The sequence below is a fragment of the Salminus brasiliensis genome, chromosome 24 (assembly GCF_030463535.1).
Source record: "Salminus brasiliensis chromosome 24, fSalBra1.hap2, whole genome shotgun sequence".
NCBI lineage: Eukaryota > Metazoa > Chordata > Actinopteri > Characiformes > Bryconidae > Salminus > Salminus brasiliensis.
Genome location: NC_132901.1, coordinates 5,765,891 through 5,789,480, shown reverse-complemented (window position 1 = coordinate 5,789,480; position 23,590 = coordinate 5,765,891). Strand labels below are relative to the sequence as shown.

The window sequence follows — 23,590 nt, the reverse complement described above, 5'->3', positions numbered from 1 at the left end:
CCCTCTTTGGCAAGTATCGCAGCTTGTAAATGCCTTTTATAGCCAGTTAAGAGTCTTTCACTTCTTGTTTGGGGATTTTCTCCCATTCCTCCTTGTAAAAAGGCAAAGTTATCTGAGTGCTCAAATATTTCACTAATCCTGCTTAAAAGAATCCTTTTGAAAATAATGTTCATCTTCTACTATTTACAGTGACAGACATTTTGATCTGTTGTGCCCAAACATTTCTATACCACTGTGTGTGTGCGTATGTATATACCAATCAGCCATAACAGTATGACCACTTGCCTAATATTGAGTAGGTCCCCTTTTTGCCGCAATTTTCCTTCTCAATTTGTTTTCAATAGCCAGTTACCCAACCCATTTATACAGTGGGGAAAAAAGTATTTAGTCAGTCACCAATTGTGCAAGTTCTCCCACTTAAAATGATGAGAGAGGCCTGTAATTGACATCACATGTAGACCTCAACTATGAGAGACAAAATGAGGAAAAAAAAAACAGAAAATCACGTTGTCTGATTTTTAAAGAATTTATTTGCAAATAATGGTGGAAAATAAGTATTTTGTCAATAACAAAACTTGGCAATGACAGAGGTCAAATGTTTTCTGTAAGTCTTCACAAGGTTGGCACACACCGTTGCTGGTATGTTGGCCCATTCCTCCATGCAGATCTCCTCTGGAGCAGTGATGTTTTGGGGCTGTCGGCGGGCAACACAGACTTTCAACTCCCTCCAAAGGTTTTCTATGGGGTTGAGATCTGGAGACTGGCTAGGCCACTCCAGGACCTTGAAATCCTTCTTACGAAGCCACTCCTTTGTTTCCCTGGCAGTGTGCTTGGGATCATTGTCATGCTGAAAGACCCAGCCATGTTTCATCTTCAATGCCCTTGCTGTTTTTTTTTGAGGTTTGCACTCAAAATCTCACAATACATGGCCCCATTCATTCTTTCACGTACACGGACCAGTCATCCTAGTCCCTTTGCAGAGAAACAGCCCCAAAGCGTGATGTTGCCACCCCCATGCTTCACAGTTGGTATGGTGTTCTTTGGATGCAACTCAGCATTCACTCTCCTCCAAACACAACGAGTTGTGTTTGTACCAAACAGTTCTACTTTGGTTTCATCTGACCATAAGACATTCTCCCAATACTCTTCCGGAACATCCAAATGCTCTCTAGCAAACTTCCGACGCGCCCGGATATGTACTGGCTTAAGCAGGGGAACACGTCTGGCACTGTAAGATCCTGGCGGCGTAGTGTGTTACTGACAGTAGCCTTTGTAACGTCCCAGCTTTCTGCAGGTCATTCACCAGGTCCCCCCGTGTGGTTTTGGGATTTTTGCTCACCGTTCTTGTGATCATTTTGACCCCACGGGCTGAGATCTTGCGTGGAGCCCCTGATCGAGGGAGATTAGCAGTGGTCTTGTAGGTCTTACTGTAACACCCAGATAGTTTTTTATCGGAATATCTGTCTCTAGGATAACACTTTTGCTAAAAGAGCATGAAATGCTCCCATTTTCTGATGATTGCTCCCACAGTAGATTTCTTTACACCAAGCTGCTTGTCTATTGCAGATTCAGTCTTCCCAGCCTGGTGCAGGTCTACAATTTTGTTTCTGGTGTCCTTCGACAGCTCTTTGGTCTTCACCATAGTGGAGTATGACTGTTTGAGGTTGTGGGCAGGTGTCTTTTATACTGTTAACGAGTTCAAACAGGTGCCATTAATACAGGTAATGAGTAGAGGACAGAGAAGCCTCTTAAAGAAGAAGTTACAGGTCTGTGACAGCCAAAAATCTTGTTTGTAGGTGACCAAATACTTATTTTCCACCATTATTTGCAAATAAATTCTTTAAAAATCAGAATGTGATTTTCTTTTTTTTTTCTCATTTTGTCTCTCATAGTTGAGGTCTACCTATGATGTCAATTACAGGCCTCTCTCATCTTTTTAAGTGGGAGAACTTGCACTGACTGACTGAATACTTTTTTCCCTACTGTGTATATATATATAGTCACTAGAAAGGACTATATAAAAAAGTAAAAGCTGACTCGTTCTTGTGAAATGTTTAAACAGACACGCACATTACCACCGACAGCTGGACTCATCTATTCTTGCACACACACACATACACACACACATATACATATGGACAGCGACTGAGAGTGCATCTGTCCAGCTGTCTTCCCTGAAAAAGACAGAAAGAAAAACATCACAGTCATGAACATCCTCAGACATGAAGATCATGACTTCTCTCAGTCTCTCACACTCTAACCTAGCATTAGCACAGTAGTCATTTTATTGTGCAATGATAATGTTCAGATAAACCCTCTATAGATTATCATCAAACATCAGTACACTTCTGTATGTTTTTTTAGATCTTGCTGTTACTGTTTAGCTGTAACTCCTATTTTTATAAACTGTTGAACAGGGTCAGATGGATTGAATTCATTGTGTTTGTTATTGTAACTGCATTCCATTAAGTGATCTTTGTGAAAACTAAAGAAAATGTTAATTTAGCATGAGATTGTATTTCAGTGGAAACGGATGGTGTGCAGTAACCCATCACCTTTGCCCTTTACTTTGATTATCTCTCTGTCTCTCTCTCGCATTCTCTTTTTCTCTGTCAGTATAACCAGAAGAGTTGGTCTGTGGAAGCAGCCTTTCAGACAACAAAAATGATTCATAACTAAAAATAATGTATTTTTTTATGTTTTTTAATGTTTTTTTTATTAGTTGGGCTGCAAAACACCTGAATTATTTATTACATACATTCCTTACTGTATTTTCTGGTTATAGCTTTTTGGTTGTTATATTCAATTTGAAGTATAATCTCTGTTCCTGTTGTGGATAAAGGCATATAGATGATGGGTAGTTACTTGCATGCTATTTATTGATAAACTGCACATTTAAAATTTGCCACTGAGCTTTTACAGGCTGGACATTTCTGTGTGTTTGTACTTCATCTTGATATTTTGTTTCTACAGACAGGAATCAGTCCTTTACAAGCAACCACAATGAAAGTCAAGCTAAAGTCAAGTTAAACAGCAGTAGATCTGGGAAGGAGCTAGAATGGACTCTGGGGAAGCACTAATGTTATTTGACTTGGAGCCACTTTCTTTCTGTGGTTTGTAATAACCACACGTTGGGATGCCTTGGGGAATGTTGTTGACAACATCTCTTTCTCTATTTCTCTCTCACTCTCATACTCTCTCATTGTCTTAGGTCGGGCATACTCCAAAACCCTGCAGCAGGCAGCAATCACAGTCCTAAGCAAACGACAGTGTGAGCGGCGCTACACCGGTCAGTTCACCAGTCGCATGCTGTGTGCCGGCGCGGCCTTTGATAGCCAACGCGTGGACAGTTGCCGTGGTGACAGTGGGGGTCCTCTGGTGTGCGAGCGGGGGAGCGGAGGCTGGGTCTTGTATGGTGTCACGTCGTGGGGTCACTCGTGTCGACTACAGGACGCACCAGGAGTTTACACTAAAGTCTCCGCCTTCCAGCCCTGGATCAAGAAGATCACCAGTCAGTAGGGTGTGAGGATTCCTGAAGTTGGATAGCCAATGAGAGGCATTCTAACTTGGAGGCTGGCCATAAGAAACATTCTGGTGGAGTCTGTAGAAAGCATCAGTGTGTGGTCAGATAATGAAAATAATCAGAACTGACTTGACTTGTTTTGATAGTTTCACATTCTTGAACCGTCAAAACAAGACTGTAATGAAGGACATTGTGAAAAACGGTGCTTACAACAGTGCTATCACTACATTAGTTCTCCTAGGTAATGTGAGGATCTGACGGACACAGCCTAACAACATTTTACTGAAAATGTAGGCCTGTCACGATAATTACCTTAACGATTTACCATATAATATATGGACACGACCTCAATCATTTTTGCTGACCTCAATGTTGCCCATTGTGTTTACCTGTGTGTTTGTTTACATAAGAATGAACGACACCAGTATTTTAGTCAGTCGTGCTGTTCTGTTCTCTCATCTGCTGTCTATCAGAGATGGGGCTTGAGTTTGTGCGCAGACAGCGCTGTCTCTTGTGTAAGAGTGCAGTGCGGACAATGACGAGTGCATCATTTATGACACCTCCAGACACACAGAGCGAACTGCGACAGGTTTCCCCAAAACTCCATAATTCCAGCCAGAATAGTTGGAAGAGACTTGGTTTGAAAGCCACATTCCACAGCTTTAAGCTAAATGAGTTCTCATCCAAAAGGATGTCACATACCGAGTAAGTGCTCACCTAAAATCTGTTGCACATAGAATGCGACGCAAATAAACAAGATGAAGATTTTTATGTGTCAAATGATTCACACCAGACAAGGCGCAATTTCTGGAATTTTGCTTGTTTGAGTCACAAAAATCAACCGAACAGAATGATGACTGAAACAACAAAGGACAGGACAAATAATATTTTGTTGCATATTTAAGTACACTTGGTATGAAAGATTATACAAGTATAGCACAACTTGCTATTTAGCCAACAGGATGCTGCCATTAAACACGCTCAAAAACTCATTTTAAACATATGCTGCATACACATACATAAGATAAGATAGTCCTTTATTAGTCCCGCAGTGGGGAAATTCACAAGACTATTAAGTAACATCTTCTAGACTATTAATTAATGAGTTCATTTCTCTTTATAAGGGTGTAATCACATTATTACACCATTATATTATCATTACATCAGTAGCATAAAATGGTCTTAAAATGACAATAAAATTGTTTATTGTAGTTATTTCTGGAACAATATATAACATATAGTTATCGTGACAGGCCTCTCAAAATATGTCCTCTTTCTTTTTTTTTTTTGGAATAGCTTGACCAAGGATTCTAAACAATTGGAAGCTTGTAGTGGTGACATTTTATTAGTTGTTAGCTGTGTTAACTTTTTTTTGGTTCTAATGCTGTAGCACTTCTAGGTTATAGGGACCACTGTATGAATAAGAAATGATGTAGTTGTTAGTAATAGCTGTCATTATACACGTTTTAAAAAGTTTTAAACAATATTATTTTTCAGAATGCCGCTGACAGCTGATGGTATAAATAAGGTTTCGGTATTTAAGAAAGAAAAAGTACTGGAACGCTTTCAACACCTATACACTAAACCCCTGGGAGACAGTTGCCATGTAGTTGCTAATAAATCGATTACATCATCGCACCAGCACACTCGGCAACATCATAACCTCTCCCTAGGAAAGATGACATCATTTGTAGCTCTTGAGCCTTGTGTGACGAGTTAAGGATTTGACTCATCTGAACACAAAAACTCAAAATGTACTTCCATGTGTGTTAACTTTAACCCACAGTTTGCACTAAATTTACATTGCCTGTAGAGTCTTTTAAGACTTTTGGAGTACATCTGGGCAATGTAGGAAAGCTGAGCACAGTACAGATGTGTATTAAATGTAGACCTCTTTGTGTTATTATTGATTTTGTGACATTCAGCCTTTGAAAAAAACAGTACAAAATAGACTCTGATTGATTCAACTAGTTGAATCCAAAGCAGAATGCACTGATATAGGAATTGTGGTAAGATGCCCGTAAGCAGTATTTATCTTGTGCGTTATCTGCATGTCTTGTCAAATGTAGAAGTTGGCTTTATATCTAATTATAATAATCAGTACTGGAAAATATAGTAATTATGTTCAAAAAGACACAATTACAGTGATATGAATAAAATGCTAGTGCATTGGATCAATTTCCACATAAACATTCTTCTCTTCTGGAGCTAAATTCAATTTAAATACTGTAAAAGTGTAAATTCCTCTGAGACTCCTGCATATGAAACAACTCTACATCAGTGGGGATCTAAATCTCCAGCTGTCTCCAGATTATATTGGTCAGCCAACACATGCGGCGTCCTGAAATCAAACCCGTGTCTTTTTATGCTTTAAGAAACCAAGATGAATTAAGCAATGCCTCTATTTGAATATGCCTCATAATCTTGCCAACAGCTATTTACTCACTGCTGATAGATTGCAGTGGTACATTTTAATATTTTGTCAATTAAGTATGTTTAATAAATGTTCATCAAATAATTTTCTACCTTAATTCAACAAAACTTTAATGACATTGATTTACTTACAAACGTGTTTTGTTGTAGATACGCATTTGTGCTGAAAAATAAACAGTTTTACAGTTGTACAGCCCAGGTTTAATACAGATAAGCTATATGGACAAAAGTATTGGGACATCTGCTCATTCATTGCTCATTTAAAGAGTTTTTCTTGAAGTAACTGTCTCCATAGGGAAGGCTTTTTACTAGACTTTCAATCATTGCTGTGAAAATATGATTGCATTCAGTGACAAGCGTTGGTGAGTTCAGAATGTTGGATAATGACTTTATCCCCAACTCCCTAACTCATCCCGAAAGTATTGGATGTAGAGTACCATCATTCCAGAGAATACAGTTCCACTGCTCTACAACTCAATGTTGAGGGGCTTTATACTCCTCTAGCCCACGCCTGACATTAAGCATGGTGCTAATAGGTTCATGTGTATCTGCTCCAGAGAGTTTTATTCTATTGACAATACTTCTCTCTTGTCTGTCTGCAATGGACACAGCTTGATGTTGCTGAATTCATTCATTAGAAGGGATATCCATAAACATTTGGACATATTGTGTATGTGCAACAAAACATATATACAAAATATACATGATATATACATCACATCACACGTGCATAGTCTAAATGCAGTTTATGTGGGTATTCAATTACTTTGAGGTTTTGAAGCGTCGGTGAAATGTATTGAAGTGTATATTGTTCTGTTATTCTGTCCCTCTGAATTATGTTGTAAATCAATTTGTTGACACATTTTTGTTCTTTAAAACTTGTCCTACAGTATTATGGTGCTTTTACTATATGTGCACAAGTCTTACAATCTTACATTTACCTGGTGCAATATTATTAATAAACATACATTTGAAAGATCTTTTTAACAAATGTCCAAGAATTTACAGAAAAAAAAACATCTTTAAAGGTGCAGGTATTTGTCACTGTACAGTGTACAGGGGTTCTGGGTTCTAAAGTACAGTGGTGTACTGTATACTGTTGTGTACAGTTGGTATGCTTCACCAAGTTGTGAAACGTCTTAAGCTTGAACTGAATGTACTCTTACTCAGCTGTGAATTTCAAGTGTACACTTGCAGTACATTCTCCACAACACTGCAAAGTCGTTTGTAAAAGGCTCATTGTGAGAGTGTGGGATTGGTAAAAGGTCAGGAAGGTGCTTTTTTTATAAAACAAAAAAGAAGGGAGTGACTGGAAAATCTGAGAGACAGTGAAAGAAAGAGTTAATGGGTGAGTTCTCTCAATAATGAGGACTTCATATTTGGTGGTCAAACCCTGTTGAACTGTGCTCCCAGAAGTGTGTATGTCTAAAGTCACTTCTTTTAAGTTATTGCTTGATTTTCTTTTTGTCTGATACCAGTATCATATGTTTTACATAATACACAGTACTGAGTAGGTTTAGTCACCTGTGAAAATGAGAATGCCAAAACTCAAGGCAGAAGGTGCTTATTTTCAAAGCAGTAGGTGTTTATTTACTCAGTAAAACAATATTATATGTATATTTTTACAATATTATATTATATAAAATATATAAATAAATATACAAAAGTAATGTCAGGTTGTTCCAGCAGGAACCTCAATAAACTTCAGCTGGTGCAAAATGCTGCAGCCAGGGTCCTTACTAAAACTAGAAAATTTGACCATATCAGTCCAGTTCTATCAGCACTTCATTGGCTCCCAGTTAAGTTCCATATTGAAAACAAAATTCTTTTATTAACATATAAAGCCCTACATGGCCTCGCTCCTGAGTACCTGTGGGATCATATTACATATTACGAACCATCAAGACTACTTAGATCTCAGGGTGCTGGATTCTTACTCGTTCCCAAAATTCAGAAAACCTCAGCAGGGGGAAGAGCCTTTTCTTATAAAGCCCCCCAACTCTGGAATAACCTTCCAGATAATGTTCGGGACTCAGACACAGTCTCAGTCTTTAAATCCAAGCTGAAAACTCATCTGTTTAGTTTAGCTTTTGGTAATTAATGTTTCTTAGATAAAGGTTGCAGGTCAAGGGTTTGCGGGACCCAGGGAATTGCAGTACACTGAGATGCTGGAGCTGTCGTCTCACTGCTTACACGCGATCATTCAGGTTTGTTGACGGTGGAGCAGATAGATGCGGGCGTTTTCAGAGTGCTCCCGTGTCTGTGTTACCTTCTGGCTCTCTCCTTTTAATTAGGCTTTTATAGTCAGACCTGCCGGAGTCGTCAGACACACTCTGATACTGCCCAACATTCTCTCCTCTCCATAAAATTCCTCTCAGAACTAACTCTCTCTTTTTACCTTCTCAGAGTAAATGGCCACCCAGCCCGACGTGCTGGAAGATTGCTCGCTGAGGTCCCCTCTACCTGCGTCAAACTAGCTGCCACCTACCGGTCCAACCAGCAGGAGCCCCACCCACCACCACCCATAGCAGACCAGTGGCTCACCCGCCAACCACTGCTACCTGTTTAATGACCATGTTAAAACCTTAAACAAAAAAAAAGGACTCGTAACTATCTGCTACTTGGACTCGTAACTATCTGCCACTATTAATCCCACCATTATTAACTATCTGTTGTACCTGGTTTGGTAATTTTTATCATTAACGTTTAAATAGTTCTGACCAGAGGAGGATGGTTCGGGTCCCCCTTGTGAGTCTTGGTTCCTCTCAAGGTTTCTTCCTCCAGCTCTGAGGGAGTTTTTTCTTGCCATTGTCGCCGTTGGCTTGCTCACTGGGGGGCTTTGATCCTTCATGTCTTACGTTATTTTTTTCTTTCTTCTTTGTCTCTGTCTTTTATTAATCACTATTTATGTAAAGCTGCTTTGTGACGACAACAGTTGTAAAAAGCGATATACAAATAAATCTGACTTGACTTGAAACACAACAATTGCCCTTATGGAAGTCTAGCATTACTTATAGTTAGCATCCAACACCTGTTTTGGTAAATCAGTGCTTAATGATGGTAAATCTGGTGAACTTTTGATGGAACTGAACACATCCACGCTGAGCTGGCTGGGGGCGTCCAGGAACCTGGGGTGTCCAGGAGTTTCTACAGTAAAATATATCTTATTACTATGAAAAATAGCTTTAAAATAGATCATTTATAATAGATAAACTATCTGATAAAACACTTGACTCAAGTTGTCCAGTTTGACTTCACATGTGTTTTAGTTCAAACAGATCTGTGCGTTTGGTTTTACGCCAAAATGTTTTAACATGGTTGTTATTTTTTCCCTTGAAAGAAGTGGTAGACAAGTGTGGGTTAAAAACTACATAGTGTTTGTTAGCTCAGTCTGTTCTACAACTGCGTCCTGTTTACACAACAAACAGAGCACACAGGCTCATTGTACGTACATGCAGGACAGATGAATTGAGACTAGCGACACTCCTTGCATTTAAAGGCGATGAATAGGGGAATTCCTCTTATGTAGCTCTGCAGTGTTCCCAGTTAAGTTGTGCACTGCCTGCTATTGTAGTCAGACTTGTAGATGTTGAGCTGAACTGAGAGCAGCATTTGGCTCAGACAGTGCAATGTGTACCTTTATAGGAGAGCAGTATTTGCCAGCCTTTGTGTGAGTTAGCCGTTGTACTGGGAACGGTATTTGGCATGTGTTTCAGAGCTTCTTTGTTTTCTGCTGTCGTTCAGGGTGTTCAGCTCTGAAGACTGATCTTCTCTGGGCTTTGATAAGGAAAGACAGAATGAGAGAGGGACAGAAGTGAGAAGATAAAATGAGATAGGTACATTGTTGTATTTTATTTGTTTAGCAGTATTGCAGCTGTACAAATTTACAGTTCCAAATCATACATGTCTTTTTTTGTAGCATGCTGTAATTTTATTGTTTATTAAAACAAGCAAAGTTTTTAACATTAAAACAGTCAGATGTGCTGATTGGAACGTTAGAACAATGGTACACCTAATTCTAGTTACTACTTATTGCTATTTTGGTAGTTAAATAAATGCATTATGTAAAGGAATATGTGTGCACAGAAAACAGCAAAACCTCTGTATTCTGTAGATTAACATCGCAAAGCTTTGTTTAATGAAATAACAAAAAACTAGAAGGAGGAACATGCTTGATCTAATGCCCCCCTTACCTAATCTAATGTCCAATTAAAAAAAACTCCTAAAGTGTGCCTTGTTCACATGTCTATGATAAGTTTTCGCAACCCTCCACTCCCTTCTTAATCCGATCATCTCTCATTCCTAACTCCACATATCACAGGGGGACCGGCACCCTACCGCAAAGCAGAAGACACCTGAAACTTCCCCACCTTCTCTTACAGTCTTCTTCTAAACCTGAAGGCGTGGTCAGAACTCGCAAAATAGTTATGACACCTCTTTTTAATGTATTGTTTCAAAGAAATTACAATTACTGAATAAATTACATGCACATTCAGTACTGACAGGTTAAATTCTGCAAACTTCCTGCCTTGTGTTTATGCCAAAAGCATGAACCCTTTAATACCAGTCTGTGCTTGAAACTATTTTACACAGTTATATTAATGCAAAGCACCAAAAGTTGTTTGAGTTGCAGATCTAAAAAAAATCCTTGTAGTTTGGTCAGGATCTACACAGCTTTTCCTCTGTCTGTTTCTTTTAAACTCATTGATGATTACTGTAAAATCCAAATACTAAAAACTGCTCAAGTATATGTTTCAGTCTCCTTTACATTGTCATTAGTTTAGTTATTTCAAACAAATTGTTAGTTTCTGGTTGTGCTAATCTACTGCTTTCTAATCTTTTACTTTCCCTTTAATATATTTATTCTAAATAAAATGATGGGTATTTGTGTTGGGCTACTCTCAGCTTGTCAGTGACACTGGGGGGCCACCTTATGGCCACACTGTGCCATTACAAGTATCTTGTTTTTAAGGGTTATTTCACATTGACTGTGGAATGTGCAGAGAAATATTTGGTAAACTCTGGTAAAGCTATAGTTGTACAATATAGGGCAGCTAATCATTGCATTGCAATCTGTTTTATATAATATAAAACCTACTTGATTGCTAATATATGTGTGAAATGAATATACAGTCTGTTACAATACAAGTTATTTCAAAACAACAAAAAAATAATAAAAATAAATATCTATATATAATACATATATAATTGAATAATAGTTTATTTAATTGTTTATCATTTATAAACTTGTATATAAAGTACACCAAAAGTAAGGGCACCACAGAAGTTGTGTTTTTTTTTTAATGTATTATCTAATTTTATCTTTATTTATTATCCATTATCAGTACTTGACTCACTAATGCGCTCATGGCCAAATGCAATGAAATCCCCATATATATAAAATAATACAAATATAAATACATCACTGTATTCAACAGTTAATATCTGGTGTTACACATCCACCAAACTTTGTTCTTCAAAAACTAGTTCACAACTACTTTCAGCAAATTGAGAAATTCTTGTTCCTTCTTTCTTGTATTTATGTCTACCTGCGTCTGTTCTAATGGGATCTGGAGTTTCCGCAGTAAAACCCTCTTATTGCTGAGAGAAATTACTTTTAAAATGTGACCACTTGCCTAAAACCCCTGCACAATACTCTCTCTATATATTTATAAATATATAAAGGAAAGGAAAGCACACTTACAGTGAGAATACATACTCAGTGGGCTGCCACTGCAGCGTTCAGGGAGCAATTGGGGGTTAGATGCCTTACTCAAGGGCACCTCAGCCATTAATGTTAAGGGAAGAAAAGATTCCCATTTGTAGCATTTTCACCCATTTTTATTGCCAAAGGTTTCTAGTTTCTCATCTTGCTGCACTGTTTACTAGTCTGTACACAAATGATTGCAAAACCTCTAGCTTGTACCTCCTGTGGATTTTAGGCGTGTCAGGTCTATTATCCTGCTATAGGAGCCATCCTTTTTTCATCTGCAGTTTTAAACAGACGGTGTGATAGTTGCTTCCAGAATTTGCTGGTCTGTAATTAGAGCAGTTTTTTCCCTCTACCAGTGAAACACAAATCCAAAGCATGACTAGTTCAACCCCGTGCTTAACAGTTGGAGAGGTTCATATATTCTGCACTTTCTTTCTCCAAACACACCTTTGTTCTTTGTGGCCAAAAGGTTTTGTTTTCACTTAATCAGCCAGCAAGACTTGTTTAGATGTTGCTTTAAAAACCTCTGTGGTGAGGACACAGGAAGAACTCTTAAAAGCTTGCGAAAATATTCCCGAAGATCGTTTGCAGAGGTTTGTCAGATTGTTGTCAGAGGTTTTAATTGCCTTTGCCTTTCTAGAAATCCTACAAGCTTTTCTCTCTTCTTCCTGAAAATGCTTTGCTATCTTCTTCTAGCCTTTGCCTGATTTGTGGGCTTCCACTATTATACAGAGATTATTTATAAAGCTTTAAAATTTGAATTATCTGGCCTTACATAAGGATGACTGTGAAGAAACTTGGTGAAAGTTATCTGAGAACTTAAGTCTCTTGGGAAGGCCAAACGTTTGAATGGTGAATGGTAAAAAAAAAACACTCTAATGCACAAATCTTACCGAACCAGCCCGTCTGGCACCAGCAATCATCCCAGTTGACATGTCCATGTGGGGCTCACATGGGTGGAACGTGGGCTAGATGAGTTGATTTGTACAGTGGAGTGGAGTTTTACTGGGCTCCCCAAATGGACCCCATTGTTATAGCCCACCTTGGGCCTCTTATGCAGTGTCCTAGTCTAGGCCTATGCTTAACCCCTCCTGGTCCCATCACTGAGTGGTAGGCATCCATATGGGGGTGCCAACATGGAACCCGAGAAGAACACTTTCTGGTTCCCAGTTGGGCTACACATACAGGCCCCACATGGACGTTAGCTGGGATGCTACGCTCAAAATCGCTGAGATCACATTTTTACCACATTCTGAAGGTTGATGTAATATTCACAAACACATACACAAACAGACAAAAATAAAGAGCAGGTTGCAGGGTTACTAAAACATATTTCCAGTGTTTAATATATATTTATATATTTATAGTTATGTACATATTTCCAAAGCACTTTCTCACTGAAATGAGGCAAACATTCTCAAAAAAACAAAAATAAAGGGAAGGAAAAGAAATCACACAAGCAATCAATCAGTTCCTGTCAGATCAGCAATGCTAGGGCTAACCTGGCAGCTGAACACAAACACACACATGTGTGCTTACACACCCACAAACACACACTGTTCTCAGGATTTCAGCAGCAGCGAGCTGTTTAATTCATTGTTAATTCAGAATAAATGTATTTCACTTCATATCTGTGATCCCTTTCTCAAGTCCAGTTTAACAGTATTGATTAGTCAGTGACATCACTCCGTCTACTAGCAGCTTGGCGACTCGTAGCAATCAGCGTCCAGCGTGACTGTGCGTTTTCTTTGCAGTGCCACCCCTGCCTTCTTTCAGAAATTCTGATCAGTTGTTTGGTAAAGAGTTCGTGATCTAGAACAGGAGTGCGAACGTGAGCAATGGTCAGTGTGAGAGAAAGAGAGAAACAAAACTTCAGGTTCTCTTGAGAAGAAACAATGAAATCACTAAACGCTTCTAATTTATTTCAAATGTGCCAGATGAGGACGTTGACGTGGGTGTAAATCAGTATCGGCTATAAAATTATAATCAACCCTGATCTTGAAGGTCCTGAAGATCTACACCCCCTCCCCCACATTCGTAGGTTAATGCAAGAGTGTGGCAAGAAACCAATGTTAGACATCTCCAATTTCACCTCATTTGTCGGAAAGTGTGGGGTACAACCTAACTTACACAGCTGTGTACAGTTGCACAATGCTAAATGCTGCACATAAGACTGTATTACTTGTGTAGGAGGAAAGTAAAGTTCACACACCAAACATGTCTTGTTTGATTGACTGCGTTAAGGATAAGGAGACAAATCAGTGTAAACTGAAGCCCTAACCCTGCACACCTGATAAAGCTACAGGAGTCCTTCAGGTAGAATACAGTCGAAGCAGGGTGTGTGTGTTTGTGAGGATGTCTCGGTGTTCATGGGTCAATGCAGTTGTCTCTCCAAACATGCTCCTGCGTCCGTGTTGCCATGGCAATGCTGCACGCCCACTCGAGCGCCTACAGGCCCAACGGCCGTGCTGATTGGTGGATTTCTCGTCTTCCTCCACCCCCTTTGGCACCCAGGTTCTCTTGAGTCCTCTGCAGTATCGACCCTTGACCCCTGGAGCAGCAGGGTTTTGGGGGATGTGGTTAGCGCTACCTGACCTTCTGGAGTTCCTCGCGAAGCCACGCAGGGAGAGGCTGCCCCAGCCTGTGGAGGAGCTTAGACAGCTCAATGTTATGATCCCTGTAGAAGCGAGAGAGAAATGCACGGGACTGCGGAGAGAAGGAGAGACAGATCAGGGAGTGAATGAGGGATTCTCAACCAGACACTGGTCGTTCAGACTCAATACAGAAAAACATTGTTAATTAATAACAAAACTTAAGTGGAATAAAACATTTTTAAAAATGAAAGACACACTATAAACCACTCTAAGCAACCCCATAATGTTGCTTATCCAATGAATCGTTAGACAGTCCTTCTATTCAAAAAATTACGACGTAAACAACGTTGTATGACGTTAAGTTGCAAAAAAACAGTGTAAAGCCAACATGACATAAGTGGAGGTTATGTGTGACGTGTGACAACCAGCATTATTTAACCACTATCCAGCAGATATCCATATAGCCAGCAGAAACTGACCACTGATGTGTTACTGATGAGTACTAGAGCAAAAGCCACCAAAGGGTTATTCCAGAAAAGCAGGTGTTTACCTTACATACTTTATGAACTGCTCTAAGACTGACACTAACTGATTAATAGTGCCATAGCACTTTGATTGGGGTGCAAAACACCCAGATGTGGTTTTACATGCATATTTGCCACCCTGTTATTCTGCCTCAGAATGAAACTCCATTTATTGGCTGGCCTATGTAATTGTGATGTGATGGAGCACAGCAGCCATGTAGCATAGAATAGCATAGCACAGTTTTTTCTGAGCAGTGCTTCCCCCGATCGGTTAGCATAAGGTTTTTGATTATTAGCCAGGCTATCGCCCGCATTTTGTGTCAATGTAACCTTTAGTGGGTGTAAATAAAATGACCAACAGTTCTTTTACTCTTGTTTTTGTTTTAGAAATAAGACACAACAGTGTCAAGATACACACAGGACCTCTCCATTCTAGGACATCTATGAATGAAGTGATTGAAATGAAAACCTGTGACCACAACGGTCATTTCTGGATGCACAACCAAGACGGATGAAGTGGTCAGTGAGTGTACATATACAGACAAATAGCTACACTGTGAAAGTATGGTGTGTGCGCTTATCATGTGGGAATCTGCATCTGAGACAGTTACAAATGAGGGAGAGAGGGAGGCAGAGAAATGAAGAAAAACGACAGAGAGAGGAATGGACAGATGGGCCTTATATCACTGCTACTGTGTCCACACACACACACAAACACACACACACACAGAGACACAGCACTGACAGTTGTTATTGGTTATTCAGAGCCGTGAGCTTTAGGAGAATTAATTTACATAAAAGCCTTACACAAACGCATACATTCACGTTTCGTTGTGATCGGTGTGTGTTTACAGATATATGTATTCGTATGTCACTGCTTGTTAGATGATGTGGTTAAGAAATTAACTGTATTGCTTCTCTTGTAAAGTAAAGGAAGAATGTGTTGTTAAGTAGTGCAAAGTACATCTTTCATATTTCCAACTGAAAGCTGAGTTTATTAATAATAAAAATGTACTCTCTTGAATTTTGGTTTCAGCCTGAAATTTTTTTCTCCAGCTACTGGATACATAACCAATGACCGTGATGTCCGGATCAGATTATTTTGCCCCCCCCTTGTAATCTAAGTTTATTAATGCTAATTTGATCTGTGTTTGTATGAAAAATAAGCTAAAATGAGCTGCTGATTAATACGTTAATACATAATTTATTTTTAGTAGCAGCTTCTATAACGAGACATTCTGGACTGATTGATTTAGTTTAGTAGAGACTTGTTTTATAGTGTGTTTAATATCTAATAAATCAGTCTGACTCACCTCCCTGACCAATCAGCTCCCAGCTCCTTTATAACACAGGTTACTTTGTGTGTGTGTGTGTGTGTGTGTGTGTGTGGTGCCATTGTAGTTTGACATCTACTGGTGTGACTACTAATATTTTATATTGAGGAGAATGTACTATAATTGGGGTTCTAGCCATCACATTTTACATGAAACAGTGGGGTGGCCAGCAGATCCATTAATATAGAGTACAACCACATTGATCATAAACATACAGTCAGTAGTGTAACATGCTCTGTTGGAGGCTGTCACAGTAATTGGAAGAAGAGGAGAATTTCACTAACTGTTTTGTGCAGGAAAAAACAACAGCAGAAGTAAAGCTCTTAGGAAGGTTACACAGGTTACATTAATAACCAAGCTATTTCTCTGGGCAATGACATTCTGGTGTTGCTTTCCTCTCCACAAAATGGTACGAGCTGGTGTCTGAACGTTTGAATGGACGTTTCAGATTAAGCATCTTCAACAACAGACACAGGTCACTTTCTTTGGCTATGGTGCCCTGCAGCACTTTTCTTTTTGTGTTGTGTTGGAAAGCTAGTTAGCTCTGTTCTAAATAACCTTAACTAGCCTGCTGGAATGTGGGGTTAGCACCTTGAGCCACTTTATGATCAGTGTCCACAGCAGTAGCCTACTTCAGACTTCAGCATTCACTCTGAATATGATACAACCATCAACCATTTGATACAAAATTACCAGAAATTACCAGAAATTACACAAAAACACAAGAAACAAACTCTTAAAAGATGGCATGGCGAAATAAGGTGGACAGCGTGTGTGTTCTGCTGCCGGTAAAACAAAGCGCTTTAGTGATAGTTTTAGAACGTTTCAGATATTATGGTCTGTTTTTATGTTCCTCTGTAAAAGAAACCCTATTGAGAGCGTCCGACTGGGAGTAATGTCTGTTAAAAGCGCCTTGAACGCCTTGGTTAAAACGCAGACTCTGAAAATGGATTGAGGTTAAAATAACCGACACATGCCTGGATCAGCCCTGATTCAGATCCAGGGATCACCAACAAAGATAAATACTGATCTATATATACAAAAATTACTGTGTCATCAGCTGACCAAACAAATGTGGTCATTTGCTGACTGATTTAAACAACACACACTGATAAACCGGAGCTTGCTAGTTAACGTCCTCAAAAAAAAAAAAAAAGAAATCCATCTTTTTGCTTAAAGTCAATGTGGAACTTCATCTGAAAGGTGGGTCTATATTCTCAGCACACACTGTAGCTTAGAAATGCCACAAAGAGAGGTTTTCTTTAGTGTAAAACCATTGCATTAGAGTGGCTCCAGATGGAGCTGGAGCGTAGACACCTTATGTAATGTAGCCACATTTATGCTAAATGCCAGAAGCCAGTTTGTGCAACAGCACTTTGGTTGCTAAGGCCTTGGTGGAAGTGTCTGAGGGCTGTGTAGCATACTGTTCAGAACGTCATTATTTAGGGGTTTCACTTTGTTTATCAGTCCTATATTCCAAACATAGTATAGAATCACTGAAGAGAATGCTACACAACCCTCAGACACTTCCACAAGGGCCTTAGCAACCAAACTGATGTGGCAAAAAACGGCTTCTGGCATTTATAAATGTGGCTACGTTAACATAAGCCGTCCATGCTCCAGCTCCATCTGGAGCCACTCTAACGCAATGGTTTTACACTAAAGAAAACCTCTGTGGCATTTCTACGCTAAAGATGCACATCTTTTGAATTTCACATCTTTGGATATAACTGTATTGTCCTTAGTGCATATCAAACACTGCTTGGTATCAGATTACATTACAAATATATAATTACATTATATTATAATTATAGTTTTTTTTGCCACATAGTAATTTAGTTCCAACCTCACAATCTGATTGGCTGAGAAGCATTCTAACCATGCTGATATTTCTGATAACAGTGCAGTTGTAGTGTAAAAAAGCTGTATCATTGAAAAAGCTGAGCTGAACCAACAGCACTGTAGTTATGTTCCCTACTAGCTTATCGACCCTCCTCCGCTTACAGAGTAGCCAGCAGGCTGATCAGTTCTTTTTGTTGAAGGTCAGGGCGTAGGCAGACGGCATGCTGAACCTTAAGAGAGTTACCAATTCCCATTTATATTTCAACCAGTTGTTAGTCTCCTTGTTTGTTACGTCTCTTGCTGAACCTGACACTTTGACAGTTCTCTGGCTCTATCTGTACCACAAAAGGTGAGCCTTATAGTATCAGCAGTTATCTGTGTGTACAGTGTTCAACAGGTACCTTAACGAATCTTCACCTAGTCGGTCCTGGTAGTTTGGAATTGTTACAGTTGAATAGCAACAACTCTTTTGCTGTGGAACTACTTTTTGGTGAAAGGAGTTGACAGTATTAACCCCTTAAAAAGCAGAACGGACCGCCAGCAGGCTAAAAGTGTCATTACAAACTTCCATTACCAAGGAATAGCTCCACCAGTTTGTACAGATACACCTGTAGTTTACTGAGTAATATACCTCATTGTGTAAGTGTTAAGGGGTTAAAGCATGTTCTGTATGAAATTCAGGGATTCTTTCATTTATTTGGTTTATTTATTTTGTAAAAACTGTTGCATAAAAGCAATAGAAAATTCAAGGTTGTGTGTTAATTCTAATATTAATTAGTACACAATATCTACATGCAATCCCTGTGATGAGAGCAGGTTAACACACTGTTAATCTGCTGCTGTGGTACTAATCACAGCTGCTGGGTTATTAATATCATGATTAATCTAAATGAATTCAATATTAATGTTACAATTTTAATTCAACTATAAATACATATTAATAAGTAACAGCAATGAAAATATGAAAAAGTCAGTAATTAATCTCATTCAACTTACCAAGGTGTTTATTTCAATCAGCAAAGCGCAGCCATGTTTCTACCACTCTTTAGTAAGTGCTGTGGTCAGCGATCGTGATACGTACGCTGTAATAGCTGCTATTAATAACACTTACCGCTGTATGTTTCCTGTTCTAATCTGTTCCATTCATTTAATTTACCGTGCAGTGCTGTAGTGCTGTTCTAGTAGTACACACTTCTTTGTTGTGCTGCCGAGGTTCACATGAATTTGTGAGCGAGTGTGAGTGTATTCTGCATTGTAATGTACCTCTGCGTCCATTGGGGGGTATTTGCGGCCTTTGCTTTTGCCCAAGCACTTGGTTCTGCCTCCATCCAGCAACTGACACCAAAAACCCTTCTGAGGATCAAACCTGAAGGGGAGAGAGAGACAGAGAGAGAGAGAGAGAGGGAGAGATGAGGGATGAGAACTCAATCATCTTGTCTCATTTCGTCTTGACAGTCTCCAAGAAGTAAATCCAGCCCACATGGAAAACTCAGCAACACATGCACTCACACACATGCACACACACACACACACACACACACACTCACATCTCAGGCTGACAGATGTCAGCTGTAACCTTGTCTAGTTGTCAGGGGAGACATGGTTTGGTTTGATAAGCACTCAAGACACACACACACACACACACACACACACACACACACACAGACAGACACATCAGCAATCTCACACCGCTCTCAGCAGTGTGAGTGTGTGTGGGTAGCTGTATTTGGATGTGTAGGCAGGGGTGTTAATTAGTCCACTGGCTTAGTTGCAAAACACAGATCACACATGAACGTTTGACCTAAACTACAGCACAAACACCCCAAGAGGAGCCACACCTGCCAACACACACCGCCTCGCTTTCAATTACATGCTCTTTTTTTCCTCTTCTTCCTCTCAGACGCCCCATTAGTCTCACACTACTCCTGGACCCACATGAGATGCTCTAAATGTGGAACCTGCCTTCTGCCCCACCACACACACACACACATTTTGGCAAGACTGGAAATATTGTCATAATAATATCAAATACACCAAAATGCTCCCAAAACTGGTAGGGTGAGGACTGACACATGCCTCCTCTGTCTCTGCTGCCAAACTGCTGCCGATGCAACGTCACTGGGCACTGGACAACCATTGGGCAAACCAGCTTTGATACGCTGGCAAGCAGATGCCTTTGGTGGGGGATGTGGGGAGAGAGCCAAGGCCAACTGTGCTCTCTCGGGTATTGGCTGCTGACGGCATGACCCAGGATTCAAATGCAGAAGGCGCCTTAGTCCCCTCGAACGGTCAATGTAGAATGGTCAGTCTGGTTCAAGTTGGCAGCAAGACTACTGTAGCTTAAATAACCACTCTACACAACTGTGGTAAACAGGCAGATTGGCTGCAACAGCAGAAAACCACATCAGGTTGCAGCCAAGAACAGAAAGCTGAGGCTGAGGACCCAGACCCAGACCCAGCCTGCCTTCTATCAGCAGTCCAGGCTGGCGGAGGTGGTGTAATGATGTGAGGAATGTTTTCCCGGGCTGTTATTACTAATATATCATAGCTTGATTGCTACAGCTTTCTTAAGTATTGTTGCTGACCATGTGCATCCATTCATGACTACAAATTACCCATCTTCTAAGGGCTACTTCCAGCATGATGATGTACCTCGTCACAAAACAATAGTGGCCTCATGAACTGGTTTCATGAACATGACAATGAGTTCATTGTTCATCAGTGGTCCTTCCAGTTACCCGGTCAGATGTGGTAGAATGGGAGAAATCTGAGCATGAGTTCTCCTGAGTGTGACGCAATCATGTTATGTCAACAAAGAGAAGGAATTTTTTCCAACATCCTGTAGAATCTATGCCATGGAAAAAATGGGCTGTTTTGAGAGCAAATGAGGCTCTACTCACTATTAGTACAGAGATCCTACTAAAGCTTAGCTAGAGTTTATGACAAATTAAAATAAATGAAGTGGATTTTCTTACTTTTAGTACAAGACGAATATATTGTGTTCGTATAGATGCTTACATATATGTATATATATAATGCATAAAGGGCATTTTTATATCACCACGTAAATTTGTGCAAATTTTGGCACACTGCACACTTGGAGATGAATGTGTTTTCCTGTACTGGCTCTAGAACAGCTCAAAAACCCACTAGAGAACAGCTCTTAATTAAACAGCAGAGAGAGAGAGAGAGAGAGAGAGAGAGAGAGAGAGGAATGCTTAATGATTCGTTCTAATTACAAATTCCTGATGAAGCTAATCCTCTTGTCAGGTCCAATATTAATGGCTTGTAGCTGGATTAGTGCTTCCAAACTCATCTCATTTGCTATAGAAATGTATAATCTATTAGTCGACCAATCAGGCTGGCAAATAACAGGTGAGGGGGAGGGGCAAGTGATCCATGTCAGCCTACTGGAATCTATCATTCGTTAGACATCAAATTCATCATTATCGTGAGCGAGTGTGTGTGCGCTGTACTCACGTGAGTGCCTGGGAGTAGTTGAAGTGTGGAGAAACGCCCAGAAACTTCTGCACCTCGTCCATCACAGCTGCAGGGTCATTCCGCAGCTGCTGTCCATCGATTATCATCAGCTAGATACACACATACACACACACACACACACACACACACACACACACAAACACATGGATCAGGTTAGCCACTGGTGCTACTTTGAAGAGGTGTGTGTATGTTTATATAAACCATCTTCTGTATCTATGCCTGGTTTCTGATTCTGTGGGAGTCTCATACACTCATACACAAGACATGTTTTGAGGGAAAACACACAAAGTCCACAGTGTGTGAATATGTGTGTGTACCTGGCTGGGTGAGTAGTAGGTGAGCCATCTCTCCAGGTGTGTGGCGTAGAGGCCAGGGATGAGGCAGCGGTTCTGCAGCGAGCGCAGCTCAGCCGGAGCATGCTGATTGGCTGAAATCACCTCATAAAAACTGAAGCGCAGCGCCACCCGGTCTTCGTGAGCTCTCTGGTGCTGCCATAATAAGGGGGTAAAACAGGGGAAAGTGAGTATTATGAGTATCATATTGTATCGAGTTTAAAGCAGAATTGTGGAGAATTGGAGAATTCATTGCTCCCGAGCTACTCTTTCAATCAGGAAGTGTAACTCACGCTTTGACCTGCTAACAAAGAATATGCCTTACACAAGCATTTCTGGACAAGCTGAGATTTACAGACCCATCAGTAAAAGTGAAAGAAGCATGTGGTTTGGTGTAGAGTAATTTTACAGGATTTTACACTAATGTGACTCGGGTTACGCAGCATCACACAGATCTTATGATCCTTGTGTCCTGCCCCTTTCACCAAAGTTACACAGTGCAGTTAACAGCGTGCCGAGTCTGAAGTAGCAACGATAGAGATGCTTCTCTCCCTTTTATAGTAAGTGCAACGCCATGATGTTGTTACTGTCAGTTCTCAACTTTTACCTAATTTCCTAAACTCTGAAAACAGCAAAAACTGAAGACAAATTGAAAAACAAACCTTTTAGAAATAACTATCGGCAGTAACAAACTGAAATCGGGAATCAGGCTAGAAAGGCTTAATCAGATACACCTTTTGATAAAGCACTCCTTTGCAGGAAATGACATCATTAGGTAAAGCATTTTTATCTTAATTAATCTGCTTAATAGAAATGAGCTACCGAGCAGAAAATTATTATTATTGATTGTGGAAAGTCGACAGAATCGTAGCTGATGTGGAACTCTCAAGCAAAACGTTCAATAGCAGTCAGCAGGCTCATTTATGCTCTATGAATGGACCTTCTGTCCGTACTCTGCCTTCATTTTGTCCGTATTTGTGCACGTTTTGTGAAAGCTTATAAATATGGACGGAACGGAGCAGTACCACTGGAAACAGAGGAGGCAGTGTAGCTAATAGTTCAAACGCAAGAAACCACAATTTTTACCGCTGCCTTTTTCGTTTTTTTTTATTTTTTGGTAGTAAGTACATTATCACGACTTCCTCCTTCCTCCTATTGCTTTACATCCATGCCGACATAAAGAATGCATAGAAGTATGTGGCTAATGTTACAGCGTTTGAAACATGCATCTTTAAATTTCATATGGAATGGCAGTATAATTTTTTGCAGATGATGTAAAAGCTGTAAAATCTTAATTTAGCCATGTCTTTAGCCGTGTGGATTTCAGACACCGCAAATGTAGGGTTGTTTCAGGTCTACATACACATATTACCACCCCCCCAACTGACCACCCAGAGCAATGGTAGGAATTCTGTGTACTTTTGAGGTGAGGAGGTGTGATACCACAATATCAGCCAATTTAATCAACCAAACGATAAAAGTGAACAGTCACTACTAGCACAAGTATGATGTTAATATATAGGAAAAAAATCTCAGTAATGCAAAAAACACCACCAGGGCCAGAATATGGGGTTACTAGCATTTGCCACACAAACACACACACACATACACACACATTAACAGGGGAAATAGGATCGAAAGCTCTCTTTCTTTTCCATGTTCTCTCCGTTGGTAATAATCACATGCTGGGACCTCCTGAGGCTCGCTGCTGATGAGATTTCTCTCTCTCTCATTCTCTCTCTCTCCCACTCATTTCATCTCTCTCTTCTCTTAAAATTTACTCTCTCTGCTCTC

General features: G+C 40.0%; 2 protein-coding genes across 5 annotated transcripts in view; one reads left to right on the top strand and one right to left on the bottom strand.

Moving 5' to 3' along the window:
* The window catches only part of prss12 (serine protease 12), a 43,519-nt gene extending 36,604 nt beyond the window's left edge, over nucleotides 1-6,915 (top strand). The window contains exon 13 of the mRNA XM_072670421.1: nucleotides 3,212-6,915. Coding sequence (XP_072526522.1) covers nucleotides 3,212-3,519 — 308 coding nt within the window. The 3' untranslated portion in view covers nucleotides 3,520-6,915. The remainder of the gene's footprint in view (nucleotides 1-3,211) is intronic.
* Nucleotides 6,916-12,988: 6,073 nt separating this feature from the next.
* The window catches only part of ndst3 (N-deacetylase/N-sulfotransferase (heparan glucosaminyl) 3), a 126,870-nt gene continuing 116,268 nt past the window's right edge, over nucleotides 12,989-23,590 (bottom strand). For all 4 annotated transcript variants that reach the window (XM_072669916.1, XM_072669914.1, XM_072669917.1 and 1 more), the window contains exons 11-14: nucleotides 21,782-21,952; nucleotides 21,444-21,553; nucleotides 19,227-19,329; nucleotides 12,989-14,375 (exon numbers count right to left, since the gene is read on the bottom strand). In XM_072669916.1, coding sequence (XP_072526017.1) covers nucleotides 14,256-14,375; nucleotides 19,227-19,329; nucleotides 21,444-21,553; nucleotides 21,782-21,952 — 504 coding nt within the window. In that variant the 3' untranslated portion in view covers nucleotides 12,989-14,255. The remainder of the gene's footprint in view (nucleotides 14,376-19,226; nucleotides 19,330-21,443; nucleotides 21,554-21,781; nucleotides 21,953-23,590) is intronic.